The sequence below is a fragment of the Lasioglossum baleicum genome, chromosome 2 (assembly GCF_051020765.1).
Source record: "Lasioglossum baleicum chromosome 2, iyLasBale1, whole genome shotgun sequence".
Taxonomy (NCBI): domain Eukaryota; kingdom Metazoa; phylum Arthropoda; class Insecta; order Hymenoptera; family Halictidae; genus Lasioglossum; species Lasioglossum baleicum.
In genome coordinates, this window is record NC_134930.1 from 9,029,464 (window position 1) to 9,056,637 (window position 27,174).

The 27,174-nt window shown below is 35.4% G+C and overlaps 1 protein-coding gene across 1 annotated transcript in view; it reads right to left on the reverse strand.

Moving 5' to 3' along the window:
- Nucleotides 1-9,890: 9,890 nt before the first annotated feature.
- Nucleotides 9,891-27,174, reverse strand: part of LOC143216058 (beta-1,4-glucuronyltransferase 1) — an 82,381-nt gene continuing 65,097 nt past the window's right edge. Inside the window, exon 4 of the mRNA XM_076438792.1 lies at nucleotides 9,891-10,193. Within this exon, the coding sequence (XP_076294907.1) occupies nucleotides 9,987-10,193 (207 nt within the window). The 3' untranslated portion in view covers nucleotides 9,891-9,986. The remainder of the gene's footprint in view (nucleotides 10,194-27,174) is intronic.

Genomic DNA, 27,174 nt, shown 5'->3' on the forward strand with positions numbered 1-27,174 from the left:
TGGAATTTTGAAATACTATTCCTAAAGTAACTAGGTTCGTAAACAGATCAAGTTTAACGATTAAAAAAACTTACCGTATTACCCTCTGATTTCGATGACTTTTTTAATATGTTGTCAAGGTCTGATGTGAGTATTATTGCGGAGATTTTATTTCGTTGTTTCTTAAACAGTTATTCAAATGAAAAGTAGTAAATATTAGAGGTGTGCGGGAACGGGACGGGATTTTGAACCTCTCGGGTATTCCCGAAAATGTTCGGTTTCCCAAAAATGTTCAGGTTTCCCAAAAATGTTCAGGTTTCACCAAAAATGTTCGGCATTTCTTAAAATGTCGGGATTCGAAATCGTGTCATGTTTTCTTGAATATGACCATAGTGTTAGAATTGTATAAATGAAACACGAAGTTATAAAACCAAGTTAAATAATTAACTTGATAATTTATGACTAGACAGCGGATGTTTATGCAAATCCATATTTTTATAGAAAGTAGGTAAAGTTATGGAACCTGGACAGAAATTTACGTTGTCTGTAGAGGATTTTGAAAGTATAGTTTGTAATAAATAACCATTAACATTATGTTTACTGTTTTTGCGATGGCAACTGTACGCGTGACTCCTCTTTACACGATAAATTTCGAAAAATGAAATTATATATTGTATAAGACTCTTGTGTAGCATAGATAAAGACTAAAAAACAATATTCCGTACAGTATCAGAAATCCCGAAAAAATACACGGGAAACCTGAACACCCCCGGAAATCTCGAAAAAATTCACGGGAAACCCGAACACCCCCGGAAATCTCGAAACAATTCACAGGAAACCCGAACACCCCCGGGAAAAACCCGGGATTTTCGGGATCCCGTCCCGACATCGAGATTCGGAAATTCCCGGGTTCCCGCACACCTGTAGTAAATATGTATACGTCGCCTGAGTTTGCATCTTACCGATTTGATTCACTTGTGGATATTCGTAGAAATGTTTACAAAACTCATATAACATTCTTTATTGTTAGACTTTAAAAATTAGGATATGTTTGAAGTCTCTGTTTGGTTAATATGATCCCAATAATTATCTAGTTGAATTTACATTTAAAAAGACACTTGAATAGTAATGAGAAATGTATACTCGGTGACAGAACATATTATATAATATAAATAAATAGACAAAACTAAATAGACTTTGTCGAAGATGTGTTTTCATTAATGACTTTTTTATAAATAGCCTACATGACACTACTCAGCATGATAATCTTGACAATGTACTGAACAATCATCATGATGCAAGAGGATACCATTTTGTAAATATTTACTAAACGTCAAATAATTTAAATGTACAGTAACTCCTAGTAATATTCGGATACTGTTAAAGAGACTATAACTTTCTTAATACATACACTCCTCAAAAGAATTAAGGGATCACTTCTGCGAACCCGAAAAATTGGTCCCACTTTACGTGATCATAACTCCGTCAAAAATTGCTGTATCGATATCGTTAAACAATGGTTTGAAAGCCTGAAACCTCTAGTTTTTGTGAACAAAACTAATGTAATAATTTTTTCGTTCAACAGATTTAAAACAGATTTTCCGCCCGTGATACTGGAGAAACCACATTTTCTTGAAATTCTACGTGTTTAACGAATTTTCTGAACGTTAAAAAACGTTCGTACCATAATCTCCCTATTTTGCCCATATTCTGCAAAGTTTCAGCTTTAATTTTAAAAAAAATTCATCGCTCTACCTCATTTCTATCGAAAGTTCTTTGATTTTGAATCGAGTTTGGTCCAAATTTTCCGCGGCGCGGTAGTAGCGTATTCAGAGATGTCTGGCAGCCGCTGTACGTGGCGCGCTAATTTCTGCGAAGCACTAACTTCAAACAGAGCTGACATAGGTAAAAAATTGTCGCAGCGAATTCATGAGGTACTCAATCGAATCGGCAGAATCTCTGCTTCAATCTGACGTTCGGATCAGGGTATTGCGATCATTTCTCGTCGAGATACAGCGAGTTAAAGTAAAAATGGAAATTGTGCATTTTTTAAGCGTATTTTCAGAAACACCTAGTATATCGAAATGTTAATGAAATTTAAAAAACAAAAGAAGTGCCTTGAAGAGAAAGAAACGCTCTTTCTATTGCTTTTTTGCACAAGATTCTACGACCATTTTTTCGCTTTCTAGAGCCGGTTAAAGTTAAAAAGCGAACATTTACTTCAATGTTGAATAACTTGAATAAAAAAAATCGCACAATAATCAGCAACCACACAGTTTACACAGGGAAGATAGCCCTGTTGATCGAATCGAAGCCCAAAGTTGCACAAAATTTTTGTTAACCGTCAATGTTGTCTTCATCTCGCTATAACTTTGTAAAAAGCCAACATAGCAACAATTTGAAACAGAGCATCTGAAACTAGAAGTCACAGGCTTTCAAACCATTATACAATATCGATACAGCAATTTTTGACGGAGTTATGATCACGTAAAGTGGGAGCAAATTTTCGGGTTCGCACAAGTGATCCCTTAATTCTTTTGAGGCGTGTATATTGGACCACACGATTTGAACTTTTTTTGAGAATTTAGAGCAATTGGTTTGCTACACAACGTGACAACAATTTTTGAAAGGAATTGCAAATTGTCGGAATTGCAGAGAAAGTACTAAGAAGTTGTATTTTGTGTCTTTTTCATGTGGGTTTATGTGGAAAATTTAGAAAGCACGTTATCAATTAAACATATTCTGAACATTTCATGAAAATCGGTCGACATTGCAACGAGCTAAAAACGTTTAAAGATGGTAAAAATTGCAGTTTTTCATGATTTTCGACCTCTAACTGCAACAAATCGAAGGATTCTTACATCTTTTAATGTCTGTCGTTTTTACCCGCATCAATTGATTTCGATGAAACTTTCACACCGCATACAATTGACACAGATCTGTAAAACTTATTTTTTACATTTTCGATATAGGCTCACATAAAAAAAGTTGTAAAATGCAATTTTTATTACAATATTTTCCGCTTCAGTATTTTACCATTCCAATTTTCATAACACATAGTAAACTAATTGCTTTAACTTCTCAAGAAAGTTCAAATCGCATAGTCCAATATTAACAAAGTTATCGTTTTTTTTTAGAGCGCCTGAATATTAATGGGAGTCATGTATCTAGCCTGCTTCTGAAAAGGATAGCTGAAATCATAATACATAGCTGTACTCTGAACGGATGAGAGTGGGGTGGACAGTTATTATGACATCAGCTGCGTGCTTCCAAAAAATAGATAATAATCGATAATAATTGGTTGAGAAGTGCCGATGATTCTTTGTCAACCGCTACGGGATAAGCGGATAAGTACCTCGACGCCTTAGGCCTTGAATTATCGCGCAAGTTATTGAGGAACTCAATATACGGCAATAAATCATGTCAGTTTCGATCACGTGTTAGACACCGTATCGTACGTTACGAAATGGAGAGTTGATAGCGCGCGTTATCTGTCGTTGAACTTGACGTCTATGTACATCTCCTCCCAGAACTGATAAACAATAGCTTCCAGGTGATATCTTCTTTACTCTGTGACTATTTGCACATGATATGTCACTGATTGATAGGGGACGGATACTGCAAAAATGATTGGTGAATGTGTGCCGACCAGGAATGAGAGAGTCCTACGATTTATAAGACCGAGTTTTCTTCGGGTGATCCACGTATCGGTGTTTATTTATATCTTATGTTAGACCATATATACCAGGGACCAAAAATAACAGTTATTATAAAATTTTCTACGATAGAAATCATTAATAAAAAGTAGATTATTATTGAAATTTGAGAGACAGTGTACACAAAATATAAAGAAAAAATTCGAAAAATAAAATGATTGAAAAATATCGATTTTTATACTTTTTGGTTACAAATAAAAGTTATTAGTAGACTGCAGATTTTATGCATTTATCACTAAAATGGGTGAGTACAATTTAAAGCAGTGGACATATTAAAAGGATTTAAAGACATTAGTGTACTGGTTTCAACTTGATCAGATAATTAAAAGAAGAAAGAAATGTTTATTTCGCTCCTCTGTCTTGCAATCAATGCAAACATTTTTTATTTTGCATAAAGATCCGCAGTCTAGTTATTAATGTCCAAAAAATTGGATCCTTCTCGACTGTTATCGATGAAGAAATACTGTTTTGATTGCTCAAAGCAGTTATCGATGAAAGAAGTTCATTTCGATCGCTCATAACAGTTATCGATGAGAGAAGTTCATTTTAATCACTCATAACAGTTAGAAATGAGAGTTTATTTTATTGCTCATAACAGTTATCAATGAGACTTTATTTCGATCGCTCATAATAGCTATCGATGATCGAATTTCTTTTCACTTGTTCATAATAATTATTGATGAGAAAATTCATTTTGGATGCTATTTATTGACTTGTCTACTCTTTTTCGGATGTATCAAGCCCGTGAAATTCATTGAGAAGGTTTCGTACGGTAAGACGGATCGACAGACCATAAGAACAACACAAAATCTGTTTGTTCGTCACAATAAATTTTGATTGTAGCAATTAATTTTACGAATAAAAAATTTATGAAATTATCTATATTATGTCTACCATTTGAAAGTTGTACTATTTAATAATAGCTATTAAAAATTTCCTTCATCAATCACTGGTATGAGCGATCAAAGTGAATCTCTCTCGTTGATAACTGTTATGAACGATCGGAATAAATTTCTCTCATCGATAACTGTTATGAGTGACCGAAATAAACTTCTCCCATTGATGAGCGATCGAAATAAACTCTTATTGATAACTGTTATAAGTGATCGAAATGAATTTCTCTCAACGATAACATTTATCAACATGAGAAAAAATTTTTAGTCGATGAAATACTTCTTATTCCATGACTCTTCTTTTTGGTTATACCAGTTATGGTCCCTGAGATATACATATAGACCCGACTTCGGATAACATGATGTGTTCTAAGATTATTTCATCTACCAAATGACGGATACGGGCAAAGTGCTATACATAGTCTGTTGAGAAATCGCAGTACCGCGAAGCTAAAATGTACCTAGTGGGGAAAGGAGAATCGTCTCCGTATATCATTCTGTATAAATATTTATGAAAACTGTAACTGTAATATATATTTTATTTTATTACTCGTTCATTTTTACTTTCCTCTTATTATTTTAAATATGGCTAACTCATTTTGTCAATTATAATTTGGAAAAAGTTAAATTTTAATGTAGACGTTGATAATATGAAATCTGTATTTATTTTTCTGACAACTTACTTTATTTAAAAAAAGGATAGTAAGAACAATATATGTATATGCGACATTAAGTATAAAATACTTACTTGTGAGAAGATATACAGGGTGAGTCATCTAACGTTGCCACCTCAAATATGTTTGTTGTTTTTAAAGATGCGTCAAATGTCTGACGGACAAAGTTGAATGGTCCAATAGGGCTCACATGATACCAAAAATATTTTTGTTTTCATGTGATTATTTTTAGAGATATCAAAGTCACCTTCATTTTTTAAAATGGAAGCACCCTTTTTTAAACTCCTACAATGATAATCCCTTTCATTAGGAATTCAGTGACTATAATTACCCGTGCACGTATAAACTTTCCAAGTAGCTCCTAGTCCATACAACAGACACAGAACATTATTATTTTGCATTAACCATTAAAAATTCGCAATCTACTCGTTAATCACTGGCTAATTTTCGCACGCAAATATCCAGCATTGTCGCTTTAGGTGAGAAAAGATTTGTGCAAAGTTTGAGATCGATCGGATAAAAGAATGACGTGGCGTACTTAAATTGAACATTTTTAAAATTGTGAAATTCACCTTAACCTTGTCTTTTTTTCTGAGTAGGAATACAGAATAATTATATGACTCCCTTTAAATAAAAATAACGATGACCTTGAAATTTCGAAATATGGTTTCCAAAAAATCTTTTTATTTTGCCATTATATTTACCTTATTGAACAGTGCAAATTTCTGCTCTGACATTTTTTCGTATAATCACAAGTAACAGAGATATTTAAATAACTACATTAAAGTATAGCATATTTTGAATGATTGGTAGGACATACATGTATTTGTTCATTTCCGAAAATATGTTATGAAATGAATGAGATTCATAAGAACTTTCCTAGATTTAAATTTCTCGAGAAGTGAGAAATAACCAATTATAAAATTTCTCGAGAAATTCACGAGGAGGAACACTACTTGTAGACTTTATACTTAGGCTTTAAAAACAACAAAGATATTTGAGATGGCAACGTGTTAGGTGACTCACCCTGTATTTGTATCACGGTTCTGCCGTTCCTTTCAATTCTTTATGCAACAAGTTTGCTCCACTTTTCCAAATGTTTACATAAGTGTTTGCATAAATATATTTGTACACCTCGCTTAGGGTGTCCCTTAAAAGACGAAGGTGCGATAAAATGTTAGGACGCCCTCTAATTTTATTCCTTTTCATGTTCTAAGTAAGTGTGTAAAATATTAGCCTAATCGGATTATTCTAAACCCTGCCTCAAGAGGCTCAAAGTTAGGATATTCTGTAAAATTTAAAAATATTTAGTATTTTTGTCGTTTTGAGTGAAAAACTGCTTACAATAGATAAGTATCACAATAACAGAATATAATCACACAATTTATTTATATAATACAATGTTTAAACAGAAAAAAGGTTGGTTGAAAATTAATTTTTGGTCAATGCTTTCATGGGCATAGCTCTCCGTGTATGCTGACTGACCAAGAGAAGGTTCTGAAAGTTTTCATCGTTTTTTACTTCGCCTAAATATAAGAAGAAGAGCTTGTTTGCATTTATTTGGGTGGAACACCCCCAAGAGCAGTTAAGTTTGCGACTTGTGGTTGCATTCAAGATGCCCGCTTCATGTCTCGGGCGCTGGAGATTCTCTTTAAAAATGTTACTATTTAAGGGACAATTCAAATTAACACGCCATGAGGAGACACCACTACGTCAATTTTTGTTTATTTGTGTCAACGGTATATGTGAGAGCGTGGTTCACCGCACCCAACGCCATTGAGGCTCCGTACCATGACCTTCAATTTTTGAAACAACTTTATGACTATGCGAGTGTCAACAAAAAAATTGCCGTGAAAAAGTTTTGTGGCCATCTATGGTATCTGACACCTGAGTGGTCCGTGGTGGCCCTACTAGATGATGCTGTTCCTCTGGAACATAGACGCAAAATGGCTGCAGTCCTACGTTCTGAAATGGCTAATGGTCATAGCTCCCTCTCTATTGGGTACAAACGTTTGTCCCTAAATCAAGAAGCCGTAGTTCATTTCCTACGTAAAGGCATCAGCGACTTTATTTCGCCTAAGTCCCTAGAAACTTTCCGGAGATTTGACTTGTCTTATGACTTTTCAAATTTAAACCCAGTGGACTGGAGTGATTGTAAGGACTTTCAGGAAGCCGGAGATTTTTTCCGGAAGTTTCCAGTTACAAATGATGCCGCTGAAAGAGCTGTAAGCTTAACGGGACAATATTTAGGCGAAGTAAAAAACGAAGAAAACTTTCAGAACCACCTCTTGGTCAGTCAGCATACACGGAGAGCTATGCCCATGAAAACATTGACCAAAAAATCATTTTCAATCAACCTTTTTTCTGTTTAAAAATTGTATTATATAAATAAATTGTGTGATTATATTCTGTTATTGTGAAACTTATCTATTGTAAGGAGTTTTTCACTCAAAACGACAAAAATACTAAATACTTTTAAATTTTACAGAATATCCTAACTTTGAGCCACTTGAGGCAGGGTTTAGAATAATCCGATTAGGCTAATATTTTACACACTTACTTAGAACATGAAAAGGAATAAAATTAGAGGGCGTCCTAACATTTTATCGCACCTTCGTCTTTTAAGGGACACCCTAACCTCGCTTTTATATTGCTATCTACCATTTTTAATTATCATGTGACGTGACTTGTGGGCACCAGATACTCCGTTATCTTGGAACACTGTGTCGTCTGCATATCCTATGTCTATGCCGGGTCTATAAGTATACAGGATGTATACCAATAGATATTTGGCTCGCCAGGCCGACTATGGCAACTCGCGTCTAGGTTGCGCTCTGATTGGTCCGTGGTTTTTCGTTAATAACTCCTAAACAAAGCCGAGGATAACATTTTTGCAAAGGAAAATGTTGCTTGAAATGGTCTCAGGAACCACCTCCTTTCGGGTTTTTCACGAATTTTGGAACACCCTGTATATGGTCTAAATCTAAGATCTAGATACGTCAGCCATCATAACACGTAGTCAACCGAATGGGGAGATATCCTCGCTTTGAAGTAAGACGCTGCATGATCGACTGGGGAGATCTCCCACGATGGGAAGCGTACAGTTAGCTGTGACGCGAGTTGAACTTTCACTCAGGGGACCAAACATTTTCAACTTTTCTGAATGTAACATTATACATTTATACGAAAAAATGACAAAACTATAAATTTTAGCGCGAGGAATCCAAGACCTAACCCAGATCTAGCAGATCCGCTCATTACATCATACCAGCTCCTATATTTGGAAATCAATATAGCAGCGTTCTAAACTCTCTAACGCGTTTGGAATCGAGCAACTTTACTCGTGTATAACTTTCGAACGAGTGAACTCTGCACACTGAAACTTGGATTCCGCGCACTAGAATTTAAAGTTTTATCATTTTTTCGTCGAACTGTGTAATGTTATTATACATTCAGTAAAGTTGAAAATTTTCGATCCCCTGAGTGGAAGTTCAGCGATGGCGCGCACGGTTAGCTAAGTGTTAAGTATCTGTATCTGTTGTACGATGAGGTTAAAATTGTACCTACTATCAGTTTTGGGACGATCAATTATAAACAACGAACTCTTCGGGTGAAAAGCCCGAAGACGACAAATCATTCATAGTTCGCTGAACTAATTCGAGACATCGATGAGTTATACATACTTGTTGGACCAGTGTTTCGGATCAGCTTTACATGAGCACGTCTGTAATTGCTTATTACGAACATTAAGACTAAAACGCGATGTATGTTTATTGATCGTTTGTATTAGTCGTCGCGTGAATGCCACCGTGCGATGCAAATACAATAGAAAATACATAGAAAACGTTTTTACCTCTTGACTACCGTGAAAAATAGAACAATCGATTCCCAGTAGACCTTCAACCAACACGGCAATTCTGAAAATATTCTGGGCACTTTCGATCAAACAATTCACGCTACTGTAAATTAAATAAACAATACAGTCATCGCGAAATACATCTTCTACTCTGTTAAAGCAAAGCCTAAACACTCTGTAAATTAAGAACGTGGAGATTGAGCTTATTTCTTCGAATTTGTAACATCGAATAGTGTTTCACAAATTCAACTTAAAGGAAATAATCATGGACATTTAGAACAATTCGAAATCTTTTCTCGATCTTACATATATCTGTTCCACGTTTTCTGGCTGTTTCAGTAGTAACTCGACGTTTCAATATATTCCCCATAATACATATACACTCCGGTCACTGACCGTCGTTGAGGTGCCGCACACAACACTGAACTTCCGCAGTAGGAAACCACGATCAATTCCTAGAAAAAGTCAATAACACAGACAACCGACAAGAGTGCAACAATCATCACAGTCGCATAGCAATCAAACGAAGCCATTTTAGTTCCAACGAATCTAATTATTCTAACAGTCACAAAGCCAGTACTTCTCTCATACAAAATAATCCCTGTCTCGTTATTTACTTAACTATGTGTTAATTCTATTCCCGCGGAATGGAGTTTGCGTAACCATGACGTGTAATCAAAAAACCGTGGTGTTCATTTCAAAGTGTCCACGCGTGTGTATGGAACTTAAGTAATAGGATAGGTAAAATAGTAAAACTTTAGTGTGACGGTCGTGTCGGTCGGTATTAGTCCCGCAACGGATAAAAAGGACGGCGAACAGGGTTTACTCGCGTTCGATCAACGAAACCTTCCACGCAGTTTTCGTCTCGTCACTTGACGTTCTTCATCATCTTTAGGGGATCCCGCATGTACCGAGCGAAAACTTCTTTCTTAAACGTTTCGAAATGCTTCCTGTTGGCACTGTTCTGTCGTTCGCGCCAAGCTGGTCTGGTCTTCCTGGTCTGTAGGCCCCAATGTCCCGTGAAAACCGGCGAAAGCACCTTAAATTGGTAACCGGCCACATACATCTCATAGACCTGCACAGAAAGATCGTTTTTTTCATAACGTTAGTATTCTAGTGTTCTAATCCTCTTATTCATAACACAGTTCAACAAAATAAAATCTTTTTCGTGTTCACCAACATCTGTTGGGTGATTCTTATAGAGTTTGTCATTCTAAAACCAAATCCGAAGGCAGAGTTGTTCTATCGCGCAACGTTTAAGAAAAACATTGGTTTTTTTGTGAAAATGCATGATTTTAATTAAGAAACGAGGTGTTACGTGGAAACTAAACATACGAGAAAGTTCAGGTTTGAGTCAAAAGATAGAGGGTACTCTCCTCTACATATCTCCATAGCCAATTATATTTTATTGAATTTTCTAATAGTTGCAAATGTTTGTTAAAACTTGAAAAAGAGCTGACGCAAGTATTAGTTGGAATGGAAGTTCGTAGCGTTTCCAAAACAAAATTCAAAGATAAAATTACGATATTTATTCATTAGTCCATTCAATGAATGCTCATAAGGGGGGTGTAGGGGGAAATGGAAGGTACACAATTTTTAACTTTGGGACTTTGTTTGGACTAGTTAGGAGATAAACATACTAAAAGTCCCTACTCCTAGGAGGTGAGCGGAGTGCAGGAGGGCACGTAGAAGGTCCCCTTTTTCGGTTTTCCGTTTATATCTCGGAAACTATGCGTCTTAGCGATAAGATTATTCTATACAAAATTAAAGCTGACAAAATGTGCCACGAAATTGATTGTGAACTTTGAGCGCGGATATCTCGGAAACTATGCGTCCTAGCGATAAGATCAGTCTATACAAAATTAAAGGTGACAAAATGTGCCACAAGAATGATTCAATTCAGTTTTTCGCTATCTCGCATAGTTTCCGAGATATCCCCGCTCAAAGTCCGCTCACTAATTGTGAAAAAGAAATTTTTGCCTCACGTTTATTGCCTTATTTGACTAGCCAGCTCTTCAGCACAATTAGTGAACTTTGAGAGCGGATATCTCGGAAACAATGCGAGATAGCGAAAAACTGAATCCAATCAATTTCGTGGCACATTTTGTCAGCATTAATTTTGTATGAAATGATCTTATCGCTAGGACGCATAGTTTCCGAGATATAAGCGGAAAACCGAAAAAGGGGACCTTCTAGGTCTAGGTGCCCTCCTGCACCTCGCTCACCTCCTAGGAGTGGGGACTTTTAGTATGTTTACCTCCTAACTAGTCGAAACAGACACCTTCCATTTCCCTCTACAACTTTTCGTTGACTGGACTATCATAGGTTTATTAAATAACATGATAAGTCGCCTAAAAAGTGCGAGAAAGTAATAGAAGAGAGTGTGGAAGAAGAAAATATGTTATTGAACAAATATCCATATACAGGGACCATAACTGTTATAACCAAAAAGAAAAAAAGTTATAAAATAACAAGTATTTCATCGACTAAAATCGTATTAGTTACAGATAAGGATTATATGTAAGTAACCGAAAACTTTCTTTCGTTGGTAAATGTTGTCGTTGAGAGAAATTCATTTCGATCACTAATAACATGTATCAATGAGAGAAATTTATTTCGATCGCGCTCGTAACAGTTATCAACGAGAGAAATTCACTTCGATCGCTCATACCAGTGATTGATGAAGGAAATTTTTAATAGCTATTATTAAATAGTACAACTTTCAAATGGTAGACATAATATAGATAATTTCATAAATTTTGTATTCGTAAAATTAATTGTTACAATCAAAATTTAATGTGACAAACAAACAGATTTTGTGTTTTTCTTATGGTCTGTTGATTCGTCTTGTTGCACGAAACCTTCTCAATGAATTTCACAGGCTTGCTCCATCCGAAAAGAGTAGACAACTCAATAAATAAGCAACCAAAATGAATTTTCTCATCAATAATTATTATGAACAAGTGAAAAGAAATTCGATCATCGATAGCTGTTATGAGCGATCGAAATAAGTTTGTCTTTTTCGCCCTCTTTTGGGCACGTTTCTGCTTATAACTTTTGGATTTGTTATTGCACGTGGACAAAGTTGCGGGTACAGCTAGTACAATGAAAAAACAATTTCTCAGATCATCAACAAAACACGCGGTCGTCAATACGCTTTTACGCGCGAAGCGGAAAGAGTACTAACAAAGAAACAAAGGAACAGTCAGCACCAATACATATCAAGCACACCAACAGCGTCACTCAATAACGAATCATACCAAAGAACCCATCGTTCAATCAATCACACAACATAGATCATTCAATCCATCACTCACACAACACAGATCACTCAGTCAACCGATCATACAGAAAAATTGCGATATTCAATAGCTAGGTTCCAGAGTGTCATATTAGGTTGATGCAAAAGGAATTGCGTTTTTCATTAGTTTAAACTTCAGCGATTTTTATGAAGCGACGTTTTATCTCATTACATTAAATTTGTATAGTACATGGTGTCAAGAAATGATGTGTAAAAACTGTTACAGCGTGATTCTACTTGGAATCGGTGAAGATTTGTTAAACAAAAGTTCGTGCAAAATTGACGTTGACAGACTTTTTGTATACATCTTTGCTGTATTGCTGAATTTCATTCCCGACGATCATACAGCTTGAAATTAATATGATATGTTGCATAGTTTTAGATCAACATGTAAGTTGAATAATCAAAGTTGACCCTTTGAACTCCTTAATACAACGGGTTTTTATATGTATTTGGTCCTTCCTTTATTTAATTGTCTTATTTTTTAGTTAAAAACAAATATAAATTACAACAAATTTTGAGAACTCAATTTAATACAATTAGTAAACAAAATTGTTTAAAATAAGTAGCAGTCAAGAAACTGTCCTTTGAATTAAATTTCACATAAAACACTTAAAATAGCAGGGAGTTGTTGGCAACAAAATTGAAAAATAATTCGAAGTGCAAAGGATTAAGGTGTCACAAGAAACTTTTGAACAGTTAACCTAGCGAGAGGTAGGTTTCCCCATTTTACTGAAGAATTAAAACAATTATTCGGCCGAATTGTTGCATCCGTGCATGTGTATGCCGTTTCAAAATAATGCAGCAAAAGCGAATTCTTTGCATCGTTCAAACGCCATGATGCTCGCGCGTCATTTAGAATTATAAAAACGTATGGATGCAGCACCGGTCCAAATAATTTTTCACATTCTCCCCTACGTGCGAATACCACGAGTATAGGTAGTGGTCACGTAGAAGGAATATTCTTTACACCGTATAGCTGACATTCTACAATAGAACCATTTTGCAGATCGTTGAAGCGAAAAATATCAAAGTAAAAGATTGACGACACAACAATATCTCTGACAGAATAAATATGATTGAGGCAGATTCAATAAAAGCATACATTCGTTGCAGCGATGCGGTGAAAGTGTTGAGAATACGAAATGTAAAAGGTTCCCATAACAACGGCAACGATCTTTTACTGTGTCCTTCAACGAATACCACTTTACTAGTTAGGATACTTCCTGGCATTGGCATATAAAAATTCTAGTAGTGTGAATGTAGCTATTACTGCGTGTGTACGTTTTACTGCGGTATTTTCTCCCAATGAGATTATAATATGTAAAAATTAATATTTTGCCCTGAATTTACAATTCAATGAGAATGTATTCTCGTTGGTGAGAAAGACAAAATTATCAATCATTCTCATATTTTTATAATCTCAGGATTTCAAAAGACATTCTTCATAAAAGGTAAAAATAGGACCATTTTTCTTCTATCTCGATCACCAAAAGACTGTTGTTCACATGATCGTACAGGGTGTCACAAAATTATATGTCGTGGACACCATAGCGCGATTCTACACCCTCGATTTAGTCTAAAATGACGTAAGAACCCCCCCCCCCCCCAAAATTGACCTTGAACGTGAAAAACAAGGTGAGAAAGCCAACATATTTTTTAAGGATTAAGTTTTTTTAATATTTATGAGATTTCTAAGATTTCTAAGATTATTAAGATTTCAGATTTTAAAATAAATTTTGGTATCAAAATTTTAAAAATCTTAATCCTTAAAAAAAATGTTGGTTTTTTACCTTGTTTTTCACGGTTAAGGTCAATTTTGCAGGGGGTTTCTTACGTCGTTTTCTACTAAATCGGGGGTGTAGAATCGCGCTATGGTGTCCACGACATATAATTTTGTGACTATTTTGTGACTATAATATTGCATTAAATTACACATAGAGGAAAGTTTTATTATTATTTAGATATCTACTTCGATATAATAAAAATATAAAAAGAAACTTCTCTTGCATTTTTAATAGAAAAATTAAGCCCTCAGCATTACGTACATTAAAGTGAAGGAGGAGCTCATTACTGTGGCACCAAAATCACTAAGAATGTCCCGAATACTGCGGTGTGAATTGCAACTACGATGAGAAGCAAGCCTAACGTTTTAGGTTAGTACTTACGTGTATGTAGGATACGATTCTAGATAAAAAGTGTTATGGATATAACAAAATTGTGGTTAGAGACAAAATTAAAAAACAAATAGTAAAATTTACTTCGTACAACTGTACAGCAAATAGGATTTTACCATTTCGACGAAAAATGATAACAATTTCAAGGAAGAAATTTCCTCTTTACAAAGGAATGGTCTATGTGACTGTTTATGTATTTTATAGAAATTGAAACATCAGAAAAACTCTTTATTGGATGATACATGATGTATTATATGTAGATTAAAGAATGTAAAGAAAGTGATCAATTCAAAATGCGACGTGAAAATTCACAATAACGTTATTCATGCGTTAGTAAAAACATTTTCGTAAGAGACGTTGTTGTTCTTTAAGAAAGAATTCGCAAGAACACGGTAGATTTTCAACACGGCAAGATTGTCTAAGCCCTTAAACTGTTCAGTTACGTCACCCCTGTCCCGCGTTAAATTTTAATGCGCTCTGATATATCCTGCGTCGCTGGAACGGTAAAAATTGCTCGGGCGTTTCGCGTTTTCCGGCTGGCAAATAGAACATGAGATAATGTCCCTTAAAAAATTTGTAGAAAAATTATTTTGCTCAGCGCGACGGCCGCTTTGCAGCCACTTTCTTCGTGAAATTGAAAAAGTACTTCGTCGAAAGTGATGGCGTCTCTGTATGTGTATGTGTGTGTGCACGCGCCCGCCCGCGCATGTGCTCCTCTGAAAAACGTCTCGACGAAAAGTTCGCGAAATTATATTTCTAGACGCGGTCCCCTTATTCGTGTAAGTTTTTTACTGTAGCCGCGATGAAGTTTCCTCGGAGCGTCTCGTAGATATCCCACGAATAGTGACATTTCCACGGGAAACACCGTGTTTCCGACGTTACAGCGGTTAAACGCCGAGAAGGAAGAGCACACGTCTGGCAATCTCGCTCTTTGGTCCGCCGGATGAGACAGGTCAGACAGTCCTAACAGACGGAACACAGTCTTGCTGTTCTACACTCTGGATACGTCTTCGTGAATAATCGTACGTAACAATGGCGAGCCGCAGACTGCAGTCGCACGCGAGACTGCCAGATGCGTTCTGATTACCAGCCGAAAATGGAGGAGCAATTGAGGCGACGAATTATTGAACAGCGCAAACCTACTTTCCGACGCTGTCCGAGTTGTTAGAACAGCTGGGAAAAATATTATTTCAAATATATACCGGATATTTCACCTAACTTGACCACTTTGAATATCTTTGTTGTTTTTAAAGATACGTCAAATGGCTGCAGGACAAAGTTGAATGGTAAAATGGGGCTCACATACGATACCACAAAATTTTTGTTTTTATGTAATTTTTTTAGAGATATGAAGGTCACCTTCATTTTGTTAAATGGAATGAGGTATTTTGTAATACATCAATCGATGCAGCTGGACATTCGTCATAAAAAAGTACTAACCTATGTATGTTGGAAAGTTCTAGGAGATATTTCAATTTAAATAACTCTAAAACACCATTACTGTCGAACTAATTGTAAGACGTTACACAAGTAAATAAACACTAACGTAATTATTCCGTATTTTGTTCTTATTTTTTCATAAGGAACTACCTCGTGCCTGCTAGTATACATATGTTATTCGGCCGCACCCTGTATACATATAATAGATAGTGGATAACTGGTTAAACAAACCCATATATATACGTGGATTTTTCTTTATACATAAAGTTACTTAAATGTGAGAAACTGCAGAACAGCTACCTACCCTCCGATTTCGATGATTTTTGGATATGTTATAAATCCCGACATTTTGAACAACTTTTTCCTTAGCACGTTAGTGGCGGTCTCGCTTAGTTTCCGACAGAGTTGTGCTAATTCAATTACATTGTAATTCAATTATATAGTAATTCAACTACGTCGTAACTAAATTACATAATTCAAACCTTTCAGTTAATTCAATTACTAAGTATTTTAAATATGTTTCTTCTATCGATCGTATTTGCTGTTAATAAATTTTTAAATGCTTTCGTCAATATAACAAATTGACAAATTTACAGAATTCACGCCGAAAGCATTTAAAAATTTATCAACAGCAAATACGATCGATAGAAGAAACATATTTACCATGGATGGCGAAAAACACACAACAAAGGATAGTTTTTATGCGTCGATGTCGAGACACTTTGGAATTGAAATTGTAAGGATTCTCAAGGACTGGTCCAACACAAAATTATCAGCAGCTAAGATAAGTAATAGAAAGTTATTTTTATTAAAATGTAGATCAAACAATATAATTCCGAACTTCATTAGAAATAGTATTATCAGCAAATTCAACGCTTTTACCACTTCTACTTTCACGTATAACAAATTGACAAATTTACAGAATTCACCGCCGAAACCATTTAAAAATTTATTAATTAAGTATTTTAATCAGATGTGTAATTGAAATACAATATAATTAAAATAAAGCTCTCGAAATTATAGCCCAGAACTTTGAAGAAGTGCGATACATTTTTATGTTTTTCTTTCATATACTTGTATGTTGTCTATGCGGCGTAGTTTCTATTCCTCGTTCTCATTCATAATACGTAACGCTATTTTATAATTGCACTCCAATCGCAATTTCGAATATTACATTGTAATTTAATTACAAAGTATTCTATAATTGTACTCCAATTGCAATTACGAATTACATTGTAATTTAATTGAATGAAGATCTGAATTATAAATTACAATATGACTGAATTGTAATTCAATTACTTTGTAATTATAATTCCTGGAGTAATTCAATTGTAATTCTGTACAGCTCTGGTTTCCGGGATGTTCGCGTAAAACAGTTGGTACCATCAGAGGCACCAGATTTGACTGGAATTGAGTAGAGAAAGTACATTGATGTTTTATCTAGCGCTTTTGACTATTGGAAAACCTCATCTCTGCATTATCGAGAAAAGAGAAGGCGCATGCCGCACCTTTGCAATCCTAGAAATGCAATCCTTAAAGCTTCTACTTTCACAGCGAGTACAACAAGAAAAATTCTGAGCTATAATTGAACCTCAAACATATGTAACGTAATACAGTTCGTTGAATGGAACTATTCACACAAACTGTTTCCTCTCCCGCTGGCTCTGTAGTGGCTAGTTAGAAGCAGGAAACAAACAATGGAGCAGGAAGCGAAATCTTGCTAAGCTCTAAAGCTAATATTATAGCAGATTAGCTTGAAGAGTTAAGACCTTTTACACTGAACGCTTTTCACAGACGAGAAAATCTATGAATAAGCACTGATTGTGCCTGAACCTATGTTTTCTGATTTGTATAGTGCGCTCTGTTACCATAAATAATATACAGGATATTCCAATAATCATGATACAGCCGGAAATATACTGATTTCGTAAAAACTATGTCAAAAATATTTACCAATATTTATTCGTGTAAAATCTCAACATATTATAGTTGTCTGAAAAAATAGTTGGATGGTAGGTATTCGTAATTAACCGTTTGAGTCTCACGGGTCTTAGCGAAAATCCAATCGAAAATTGCTAAACGGCGCATTCGTTCTATTTTCGTTTCGCATCGGAAAATGTTGCACAGTGCGATAGGTTTTTTTTTAGTTCATTAATCGACGCTTTAAATATACTACGAAACTTTACGGAATTTCGGTGTCTAAACCTTACAAAATGTAGCAACATCTTAACCACATGTACTGAATCTTAAAAAACTGTGGTAATTATTTACAAAGCGGTCATCTTCTCCGATTTGGATAAAATTTAAATATGTTTTGAAGTTAGGCATTTTAAACAACTTTTTCCTACACATATACAGGGTCATTCGTTTTTAAACGGCCAAACGTTAACCAGCTGTAGAGGACTCCAAATGGAACAACTTTTACCCCTATCACTTTTTTTGTTTCGGCCTTGATTTCCAGATAATTTCAAAAAACCATCATTTTTTGAGTTTACATAAAATTAAATATCTCAGGACTCCAATGATGAATCTTGATGGGTTTTCCTTTGTTTAGTTTAAAATAAGTAGGGGCATCTTTTTTATTGAATAAACTTTTTTGTATGACCTTCGGATCATGGTTTTTTTACGTGGGGCACACCGTGGAGCCTAAAAGAAACAAGTTGGAAAGTGGCGGTGTGCCCCACGCCAAAAAAACCATGATCCGAAGATCATACAAAAAAGTTTATGCAATAAAACAGATGCCCCTACTTATTTTAAACTAAACAAAGGATATTTAATTTTATGTAAACTCAAAAAATGATGGTTTTTTGAAATTATCTGGAAATCAAGGCCGAAACAAAAAGAGTGATAGGGGTAAAAGTTGTTCCATTTGGAGTCCTCTACAGCTGGTTAACGTTTGGTCGTTTAAAAACGGATGACCCTGTATAATAGACAGTCTTTTGTAACTTTCGAGATATTCTCAAAAAACTGTTGCCACTACTACATTGAATGTTCCGTATGCGTGTACGCCCCGTGGCTACGATTGTTAAATAATAATAATGTGTAAGCATTTTATGGAAGAATGATGTCTTCTGAATACAAAGAAAATTGGTGGCCTTCAAAACCTAATACAATATAAGAACATATTATTAAATAAAGTCGATAATATTTTGTACTTATTACTGCGGAGGAAAAACAGCCATGTACAAATCACTGCGTACCCATTATAGCGGATTAATAGGCATAATAGCGGATAGACATTAATTTAAATAAATTCTGAGTACAGTAATAAATAATTTTTTTATTCATTACATTTTCAATGAATAACCCTTTTATTAATTTTAACACCGTAGTATAATATCGCATAAATAACTAACTACATTCTTTTAACAAATTTTTCAGTAATATTTATTATCTATAGTTTGAAGCTGTTTTAAATTAAAAGCTTTGTGAAATTTACAACATTTCACAATTGCATTTACAATGTAAACTTCATTGTCTTCCTCAATTCTTCTATATTTTTATTTCTTAAAATCTCCATATCCTTCCCTTATTTCTTAAGTTGCCAGTTCCATAAGAAGATCTTTTCGTGCACGTCACTTTACTTTGTTTTTCATCTTTGTTACTGTTCTTTGCGTGACTTTTCGACTTAATCTTTGCCATGTCTTCTTATTTTATCTATGTATAATACTGTTTGATCTAGAATCGCATCGTACCTACTTACATACGTGTATCGAATAGGTACCTAATCTAGAACGTTAGACTGAAGTAATGCTCGTTTCTCATTGTAGTTGCAATTGTTCCGAAGTAATAAGCTCCTGCTTCACTTTAACCCCTCGCCCTACAATATCGTGGCAGTCTCGTGATGAAGATTCCGAACAGAATCTAGTAAATATGTACGTTATTAATTTCCTTTAAACCGAAATGAAATTCTATTTTGGTTTTGTTAATGTATAGTTATTGGAGAACATGTAGGCATACAATACATATAAATTTTCTCCTTTTTTAGGAAATTACAAACTACAAAAAAAGTTTTAATCACTGAAACCGTAAAATAAATTGTAGAGCAAGGGATTAATGTACGTAATGCTGAGGGCTTAATTTTTTTATGAAAAAGGCAAGAGAAGTTTCTTTTTACCACGCGTATATTACCTTGCCGAGTTGTATGCGTCAAATCTTGTAATCGAATTTTAAGAATTTTAATTTTTTAGAGACTTTAACTGTAACTGCAATAAATCTAAGGATTCTTACATCTTTCAATGCCTGTCGTTTTTTCCCGCATTATTCGATTTCGATGAAACTTTCACAGTGCATATAATTGACACGGATCTACAAAATGTACTTTTTGCAATATAGGGGCCTACATAAAAAAGTTGAAATTCAACTTTTAGTATTTTGTCTACAACTCCGATCTATTGTAATTTTTGAAAAAATTTCTTTCCACATCCTGTAGTGAACTAATTGCTCTTGCTTTCCAAAAAAGTTCAAATCGCATGGTCCAATATTTAAAAAGTTATGGTCTTTTTAAGAGTGTCCCAATATTTTTGTGACTGACTGTATCTAAATAGTAATAAAATGTTTTCTTTATACAATTTAGAACAGTATAAAAAATGTACAATCACGTGAATAACACGTGAATCTTTTGGTGATCGAAGTAGAAGAAAAATGGTCCTATTTTTACCTTCTATGAAAAATGTTTTTTCACAAATCCTGAGATTATAAATATATGAGAATGATTGACAATTTTGTTCTCCTCGCCAACGAGGACACAATCTCATTAAATTGTACAAATTTATTCAGGGCAAAATATTTATTTTTACGTATTGTAATCTTATTGGGAAAGAATACCGCAGTAATAGGTACGTTTACCTTAGTAGGTACAGCTTTTTGCGAATACATATCTTGAAAACTAAAAGAGACCACCTATTATACGTATTGGAAAAAGTTGTTCAAAATGTCTAACTGCATAACATATTTAAATTTCATCCAAATCGAAGAAGAGGACCGCTTTGTAAATAATTACAAAAATTGTTTCAATGAACAAGAAAAAAGAGTGTCATGGTCACGGCACTAAAATATTGGGTTGGCAAATAAGTTCGTTCGGTTTTTTAGAGTGGAATAAATCACAAAAACCGAACGAACTTATTTGCCAACCCAATAGAATAATATTTATGAAAAGAGGCGCCGACAGTAGGGAATGATTTAGAAAAGAGGTAGTCAACTATTCCATTAAGCCATAGTTATGCACGAGAATGGTCGTAATTAATACAGGGAAGCACTGCCTCTGTTTCCGCGGAAACACAGCTGTGACGCTTATGACAGCATCAAAAGGAACTGATAGACGGTGTGTAATCTTCGGTACCCTATTTCGGAAACGTACCACTGAATAATTATTCAAACGTAACAGCGGAGTGACAGGCTACGACAACGTCAGTTGCATTCAGACGTTTATGTCTGATAGGTATCGCGATAATTACGCATAACTTCTAACACTGTAACAACCACCGTATTATTCTTCCACGTTTTATTATTTCAATATTCAACCGTGTTGGAAACTATCGAATTTCCACACGAAGCTGTTTACCATAATATAATTTTAATTTGCAGTATTTTTAATCGTTTGTAGCTCATGGCAACATTAACCATCTTCGGTGGAAGTTTCAGTATGTATGCACGACGAGTTACGTAAGTTGTTACCCTTAAATAACTTTTAAATTATGCGTCTAATAAAAAATTGTTTAATACAAAGGTCTAAGAAGGACAAATGACAGAGTATCAGCTTTTCTTGTGTGCGTGTGTGTGTAGAGATTTCAAAATTTTCAAAATTAACTTTGTCTCTTTAAGTACCATCATATTGTTTTAATCATACATATACCGAAGAAGTATTAAATTGCAAGCAAAACAGTGTTAGCCTATACATGGTCTTATATCTAATAGTTAAGGAGATATTTTACGATAAGTTGCTTATTGTGATTGCCTTACTAGGTATAAGTCTATTTCCCTGACAAACTACATATACGCAGTCCACTCAAGACAACTCAAGTTTTACTTATGTATATTAAAGTGTCTTGTTAACTATTTGCTTGGGACCAATATAGATTCATATTCTCTTAATAGAAACTTAATATTCTCTTGATATACATATATACGAAAAAAATATAGATACGAAAAAAATATATGTACAGTGAGCCACGAATGTATTAGAACGCACTTCAAAACAGTACAACTTTTTTATAATTGTACCGAGCTACCTGATGTTTTTTGTGTAAGCAATTAGAAGCATTGGTTTACTAAACGATCTGCAAACAAGAATTTCCAAAAATTACAGTTTACAAGGTTGCATGCAAAAATAAAAAAAACATTTTCTAAAACTTTTTTATTTGGGCCCTTAATGAAGTAGATGTATGTGTAAATCTATGTTATATACGTGCTGAAAATTTCTTCAAAATCGATTAACATACCCAAGAGCTACAAGTGGTTAAATGTGATGAACATCGTAGTTGTTCACGAGTTTTGATCAGTTTCTGCTTAAAATCCACAGAATCGTATGTACATCTTTCGATGCGTGTCGTTTTTTCCTGCGTCAATCGATTTCGGTAAAATTTTCAGCATATGTATAACTAATAACATACATCTACAATACGCATATTTTAAATTTTCATTACGGGGGCTCTAATAAAAAAGTTATAAATGGTGCCTCTTTTAATTTCTCATATAATTCTTAACAATTGCAATTTTTTTCAAAATCTCTTTTGCATGTCATTTGATAAATCAATTCTTCTGACTGCTCAAAAAAAGTCAGGCCTTTTGGCCCTATCATAAAAAAGTTACACTGTTTTAAAGTGCGTTCAAACACTTTCGTGGTTCACTGTAAGTATACATATAAAATACATATGTATATGTCGGAGATTGAGGGATCTCTCCATTAGAGATTTCCGAATTTCCTTCGCCTCCTGATTTATCCATCGAGACGGGGAATCGAAGAAATTGAACACTCGCAAACATCAGAGAAAACTCACGAAAAGATTTTATGGATCACACAAGAAAAACGAACTGCCTTCGTCGAAACCTCGCAACAAAGTTCGCGGGCCCATCCGTCTCGCGGCGAGTCATCCGTCCGTCGGCCCTTTCCCCGGTCAATCCAGGTAGGAGGGTGAGGGAACATTCCCTCAGACACGAGGGAAAACGAAAGAAACAGAAGAATTTGGCACATGTTGACAAATTCTCTGACCTTCTTAGACAAAGAAATAAAAGTTCCAGATGTAGACCAATTCTCCAGCCTTCTCCGACATATACATATAAGATTTTTGCAATAATCTCGTATACTAATGCCGATCGTCGAATACTTTAAGGATGTTCTGGAGGTATATAAAAATGCAACAAAATTTTTGAAAACTTGACAAGATATTCTTACAGATATTCTTATAGATATTCTTGACAAGAATTCTTACTAAATTAATGCGATTACTAAAGTTTGGGTTTGATTCACTGCACCGTTTAAGAATTATAGCAACTTAAAGTTTGCACATTGAACACGTCTTCTTATAGAGAATTTATAAAATTCCACTTCAAACCCTATATAACCTTGAAAAAACGCAACTAGAAACTCCGGTTTTTTTATATATGTATAGTAAAAATTATGTAATTAATTATGTTCAAAATTTACTACGATTCACTAAACAGTTACAGAGCAAAAAATTATAAACTGTTACAAAACGTCAAATTTATCGTGTTCTACAATCAGAGGGTACAATTATTCGCAAAAGTCACTTACAATTTTTTATAATATGAAGACAATTTGATTAAAAAATAAATATAACATGAAATTCACTAATTAAACGAAAGCTTTTTGAATTAATCTATTTTTTTAATGCAAAATTTACTCATGAATGGCTTTCATTGCCAATATATTGATGCATTTCGAATTTCTCGTACTTTTGTCTCCCATTGTACCTCCAGAACATCATTAAAGGGAAATGTTGTTGACAACATATGTCAAGGTCATTAAAATCGAAGAGGAGGTAGGACTTCGATAAAAGTTTATCAAAAAATGATTCCAATTCAGTGTATCTAGAGTCAGAGTCAGTGTATCTAGAACGTTGGCCAGCAGTAAGGATTATCAAGTGAGAACCATTTGTGCGCTGTCTGTTGTCCTGCGAACGCGGAACACGCATGCCGCGCGCCGGTGCCGTTCGCGTTGAATTATGCCCGAATGCCTCCTGGACGTAGGCACTTGCCTCGTTGATTACTAAAACTGAATTGTTCGTGTAATGTGCATTACACACGATTATTCGTCTTAATTAGTCAGTGGACGAGAATTAATTTCCTTTACAGAATGTCCCGCGGGTCGCATTCTTGCGAACAGGGTGTAAAGCATTCCTCGTTCTTGCGACAGAAGCCCCTCGCAGGACACCAGTTTGCTCGGAGTTTCGAGAGAACACAGATTACATTAAACAACATAACGAGTTGACGTATCTTACTAATTAGCAGGCCCGGACACTTTGCTTTCGCTGAAGAATCCTGTTTCCCCTCTGACGGGCTCGTCTCTAACGATTAAACCCGAACAAATGGTCCCGCGGCGAAACGGCGGACTTTCACGCGAATCATTAACACGTTCGTAGTAACCGCGAAGATTCACCACAATCGGGATAATCTGCAAGGTATGTTCAAAAAGTGCGGGGACATTTCGTGTGAAACGCGATGTATGATACTTTAGGATCTAGGCTTTGGGAAGGGGATCCACACACACACACACTAAACGGCATCAGCTATGCTCTTTGTTCAGTTAAGTTGTTATTTTTATACCTGATCGATGTTTTGTGTCTTTGAGTAAACGTGGATAGACTTGAAAGCTTGGCACGAAAACATTGACAATGAATTTATCCTTTGGAAATACAGACTAGTGTTTGTATACCAACATCATTCCAAGTGTGAAATATGACACAGCTACACGTCTTCCATTTCCTACCCATTTCAAAGGTCCCAAAATCTTTCTACACCCAAAAACTGATGATTTCACTCGTAATTGTTCCTCATCTACGATCTCTGTCCCATCCTCGACCTCTGTCCCCCCTTGCTGAATTATATTCAAACCTTATTCTAGCTATGTGCAGTATGAAGCCCTCAAAACTAATCAAAACAATTAAGAAGTCTAATATCTATTTTCTTATAATAAAAAGAAAGGTAATATGAGTTCTGTAGTGCTCGATTTATTTATATGTACACGTGTACTGAATATGAGTGTGTATATGTATATAAATGATATTTTTAACCTTATCGTAGTTTCACTTAACGTTTGTACCCCAACATCTTTGTTGTTTTCAAAGATACATTAAAGTTGAACGGTAAAATGAGGCTCACACGATACCAAAACATTTTTTATTTTTGTGTCATATTTTTAGAGATATCAAAGTCACGTCCATTTTTAAAATTGGAACCACCCTTTTTCATTACGAATTCAGTGACTATAGTTATTCAAGGTCACGAATAGAAAAACATGATGGTACCACATATCATAGCGGTTTTTTAGAGGGATACTTCCTATATTGGCAGATCTTCTTGCAAAAATTGAGGATATTTTTGTCCTGTCATCATTTCGATAATGAAGTATGGCCCGATTACTTTCTCGTTCAAGATACCACACCACATGTTTACGCTCCATTGTCTTTGTTGGTCAATTTCTCGAAACCAGTGCGGATTATCACCAGATCCATGATGGGCGTTCCGTAAATTAATGGAGCCATAATTACTGAATGTTGCTTCGTCCGTAAACAAGACATTTAAAAAAGAACGATTTGTAGATGTTTAAGAAAAGGTGGTTCCGTTTTAAAAAATGAAGGCGACCCTGATATCTCTAAAAATTACATAAAAACAAAATTTTTCGGTATCGGGTGAGCTCCATTTAACCATTCAACTTTGTTTTGAAAACATTTAACCCAGTATAATTATTAGGGGTGTGCGGGTACTCGAAATTTTGGCGACCCGATCCTCGGGTCGGGTTGGGTCGGATCTCGAAAGTTTTCAATATTCGGATACCCGAAGTTGAAGTTGGGGCAAGTCTGGGATCAAATCAGCGTTTAGTAAACTGTGTTTATAACAAATCGAAATATTATTACAACCGATGATTGGACATCTCAACCCTTAGCACTCCAGCCTATGATTCATATAGTACACCAACAATCCAGCACTATGTAAGTAAAACAGTCATGTTGCCGTAGCAGCGACAGTGGATTTAACGTTCATATTTCCAATATCGCATTATCGGCGAAAACGGAGTGCAAAGGGTTAATATGCACAGAGTTATTTACCGCTGCTTTAATCACAGACTTGCCCCAGGACCCTGAATCGACCCGACCCGACTGCCATTTCGGGTACCCGCACATCCCTAATAATTATATACATTCTTTTAGCAAAGCGAAGAGACATAATGGCAAGCTGTAATATTTGATTTTGCAATTAACGGCTCCAAATTAAAGGGTAGTTGTAACATTATTCTTTATAACAAACACAATAGCGGATTTAATAAGAAAACTTGTGCACCCCACCCCAAATGTACCTCACACAAGAAATCGTAGAAGTCTTTAGTTCCAAAAGGAAACACTTTTACGGAGCGCACAAGCTTCCTTCGCCCCGTGATTTTCTAAATTCGTAAGCAAACAAGTAATTCGTATTTTCAGCTGGCTGTAACGGGCTCGACAAAGCTGTACGTAGCATCTGAAATTACGGTTACCAACCGCTGCAACTTTTCCAAAGCAAACGGAACCATCCGAGAAATTTAACTCGACCACGGCCGCGCTCTCCGTGGCGCGGCGGTTTCGCTTGAAACGATATCCGCGCGTTGTATTAATGTAAATTTACGAAATTTCTCGAGACGTGGTCGGCAATCGTTCTTTCGTGCGGCCACGGCGAGCATACTCCATTCGGCTGTGCTTGTTTCCCGTGTTTTCGCGCTGCGAACAAGAATTCAAAGCGTTCCGCCGCGTCGGTGGTATGTGTGTTCGCACTAATCATTAACCGCCGTATACTCGCCCACGAAACAACGAATATCCTGTTTATTTATAGACACAGGTGCACCTGAGCATTGAATTTCGCGGGGAAGGTTATCAAGCGAAACACTGAAATTATTTCTGTTCCAAAGAGAAAGGCGGAATACACAACGA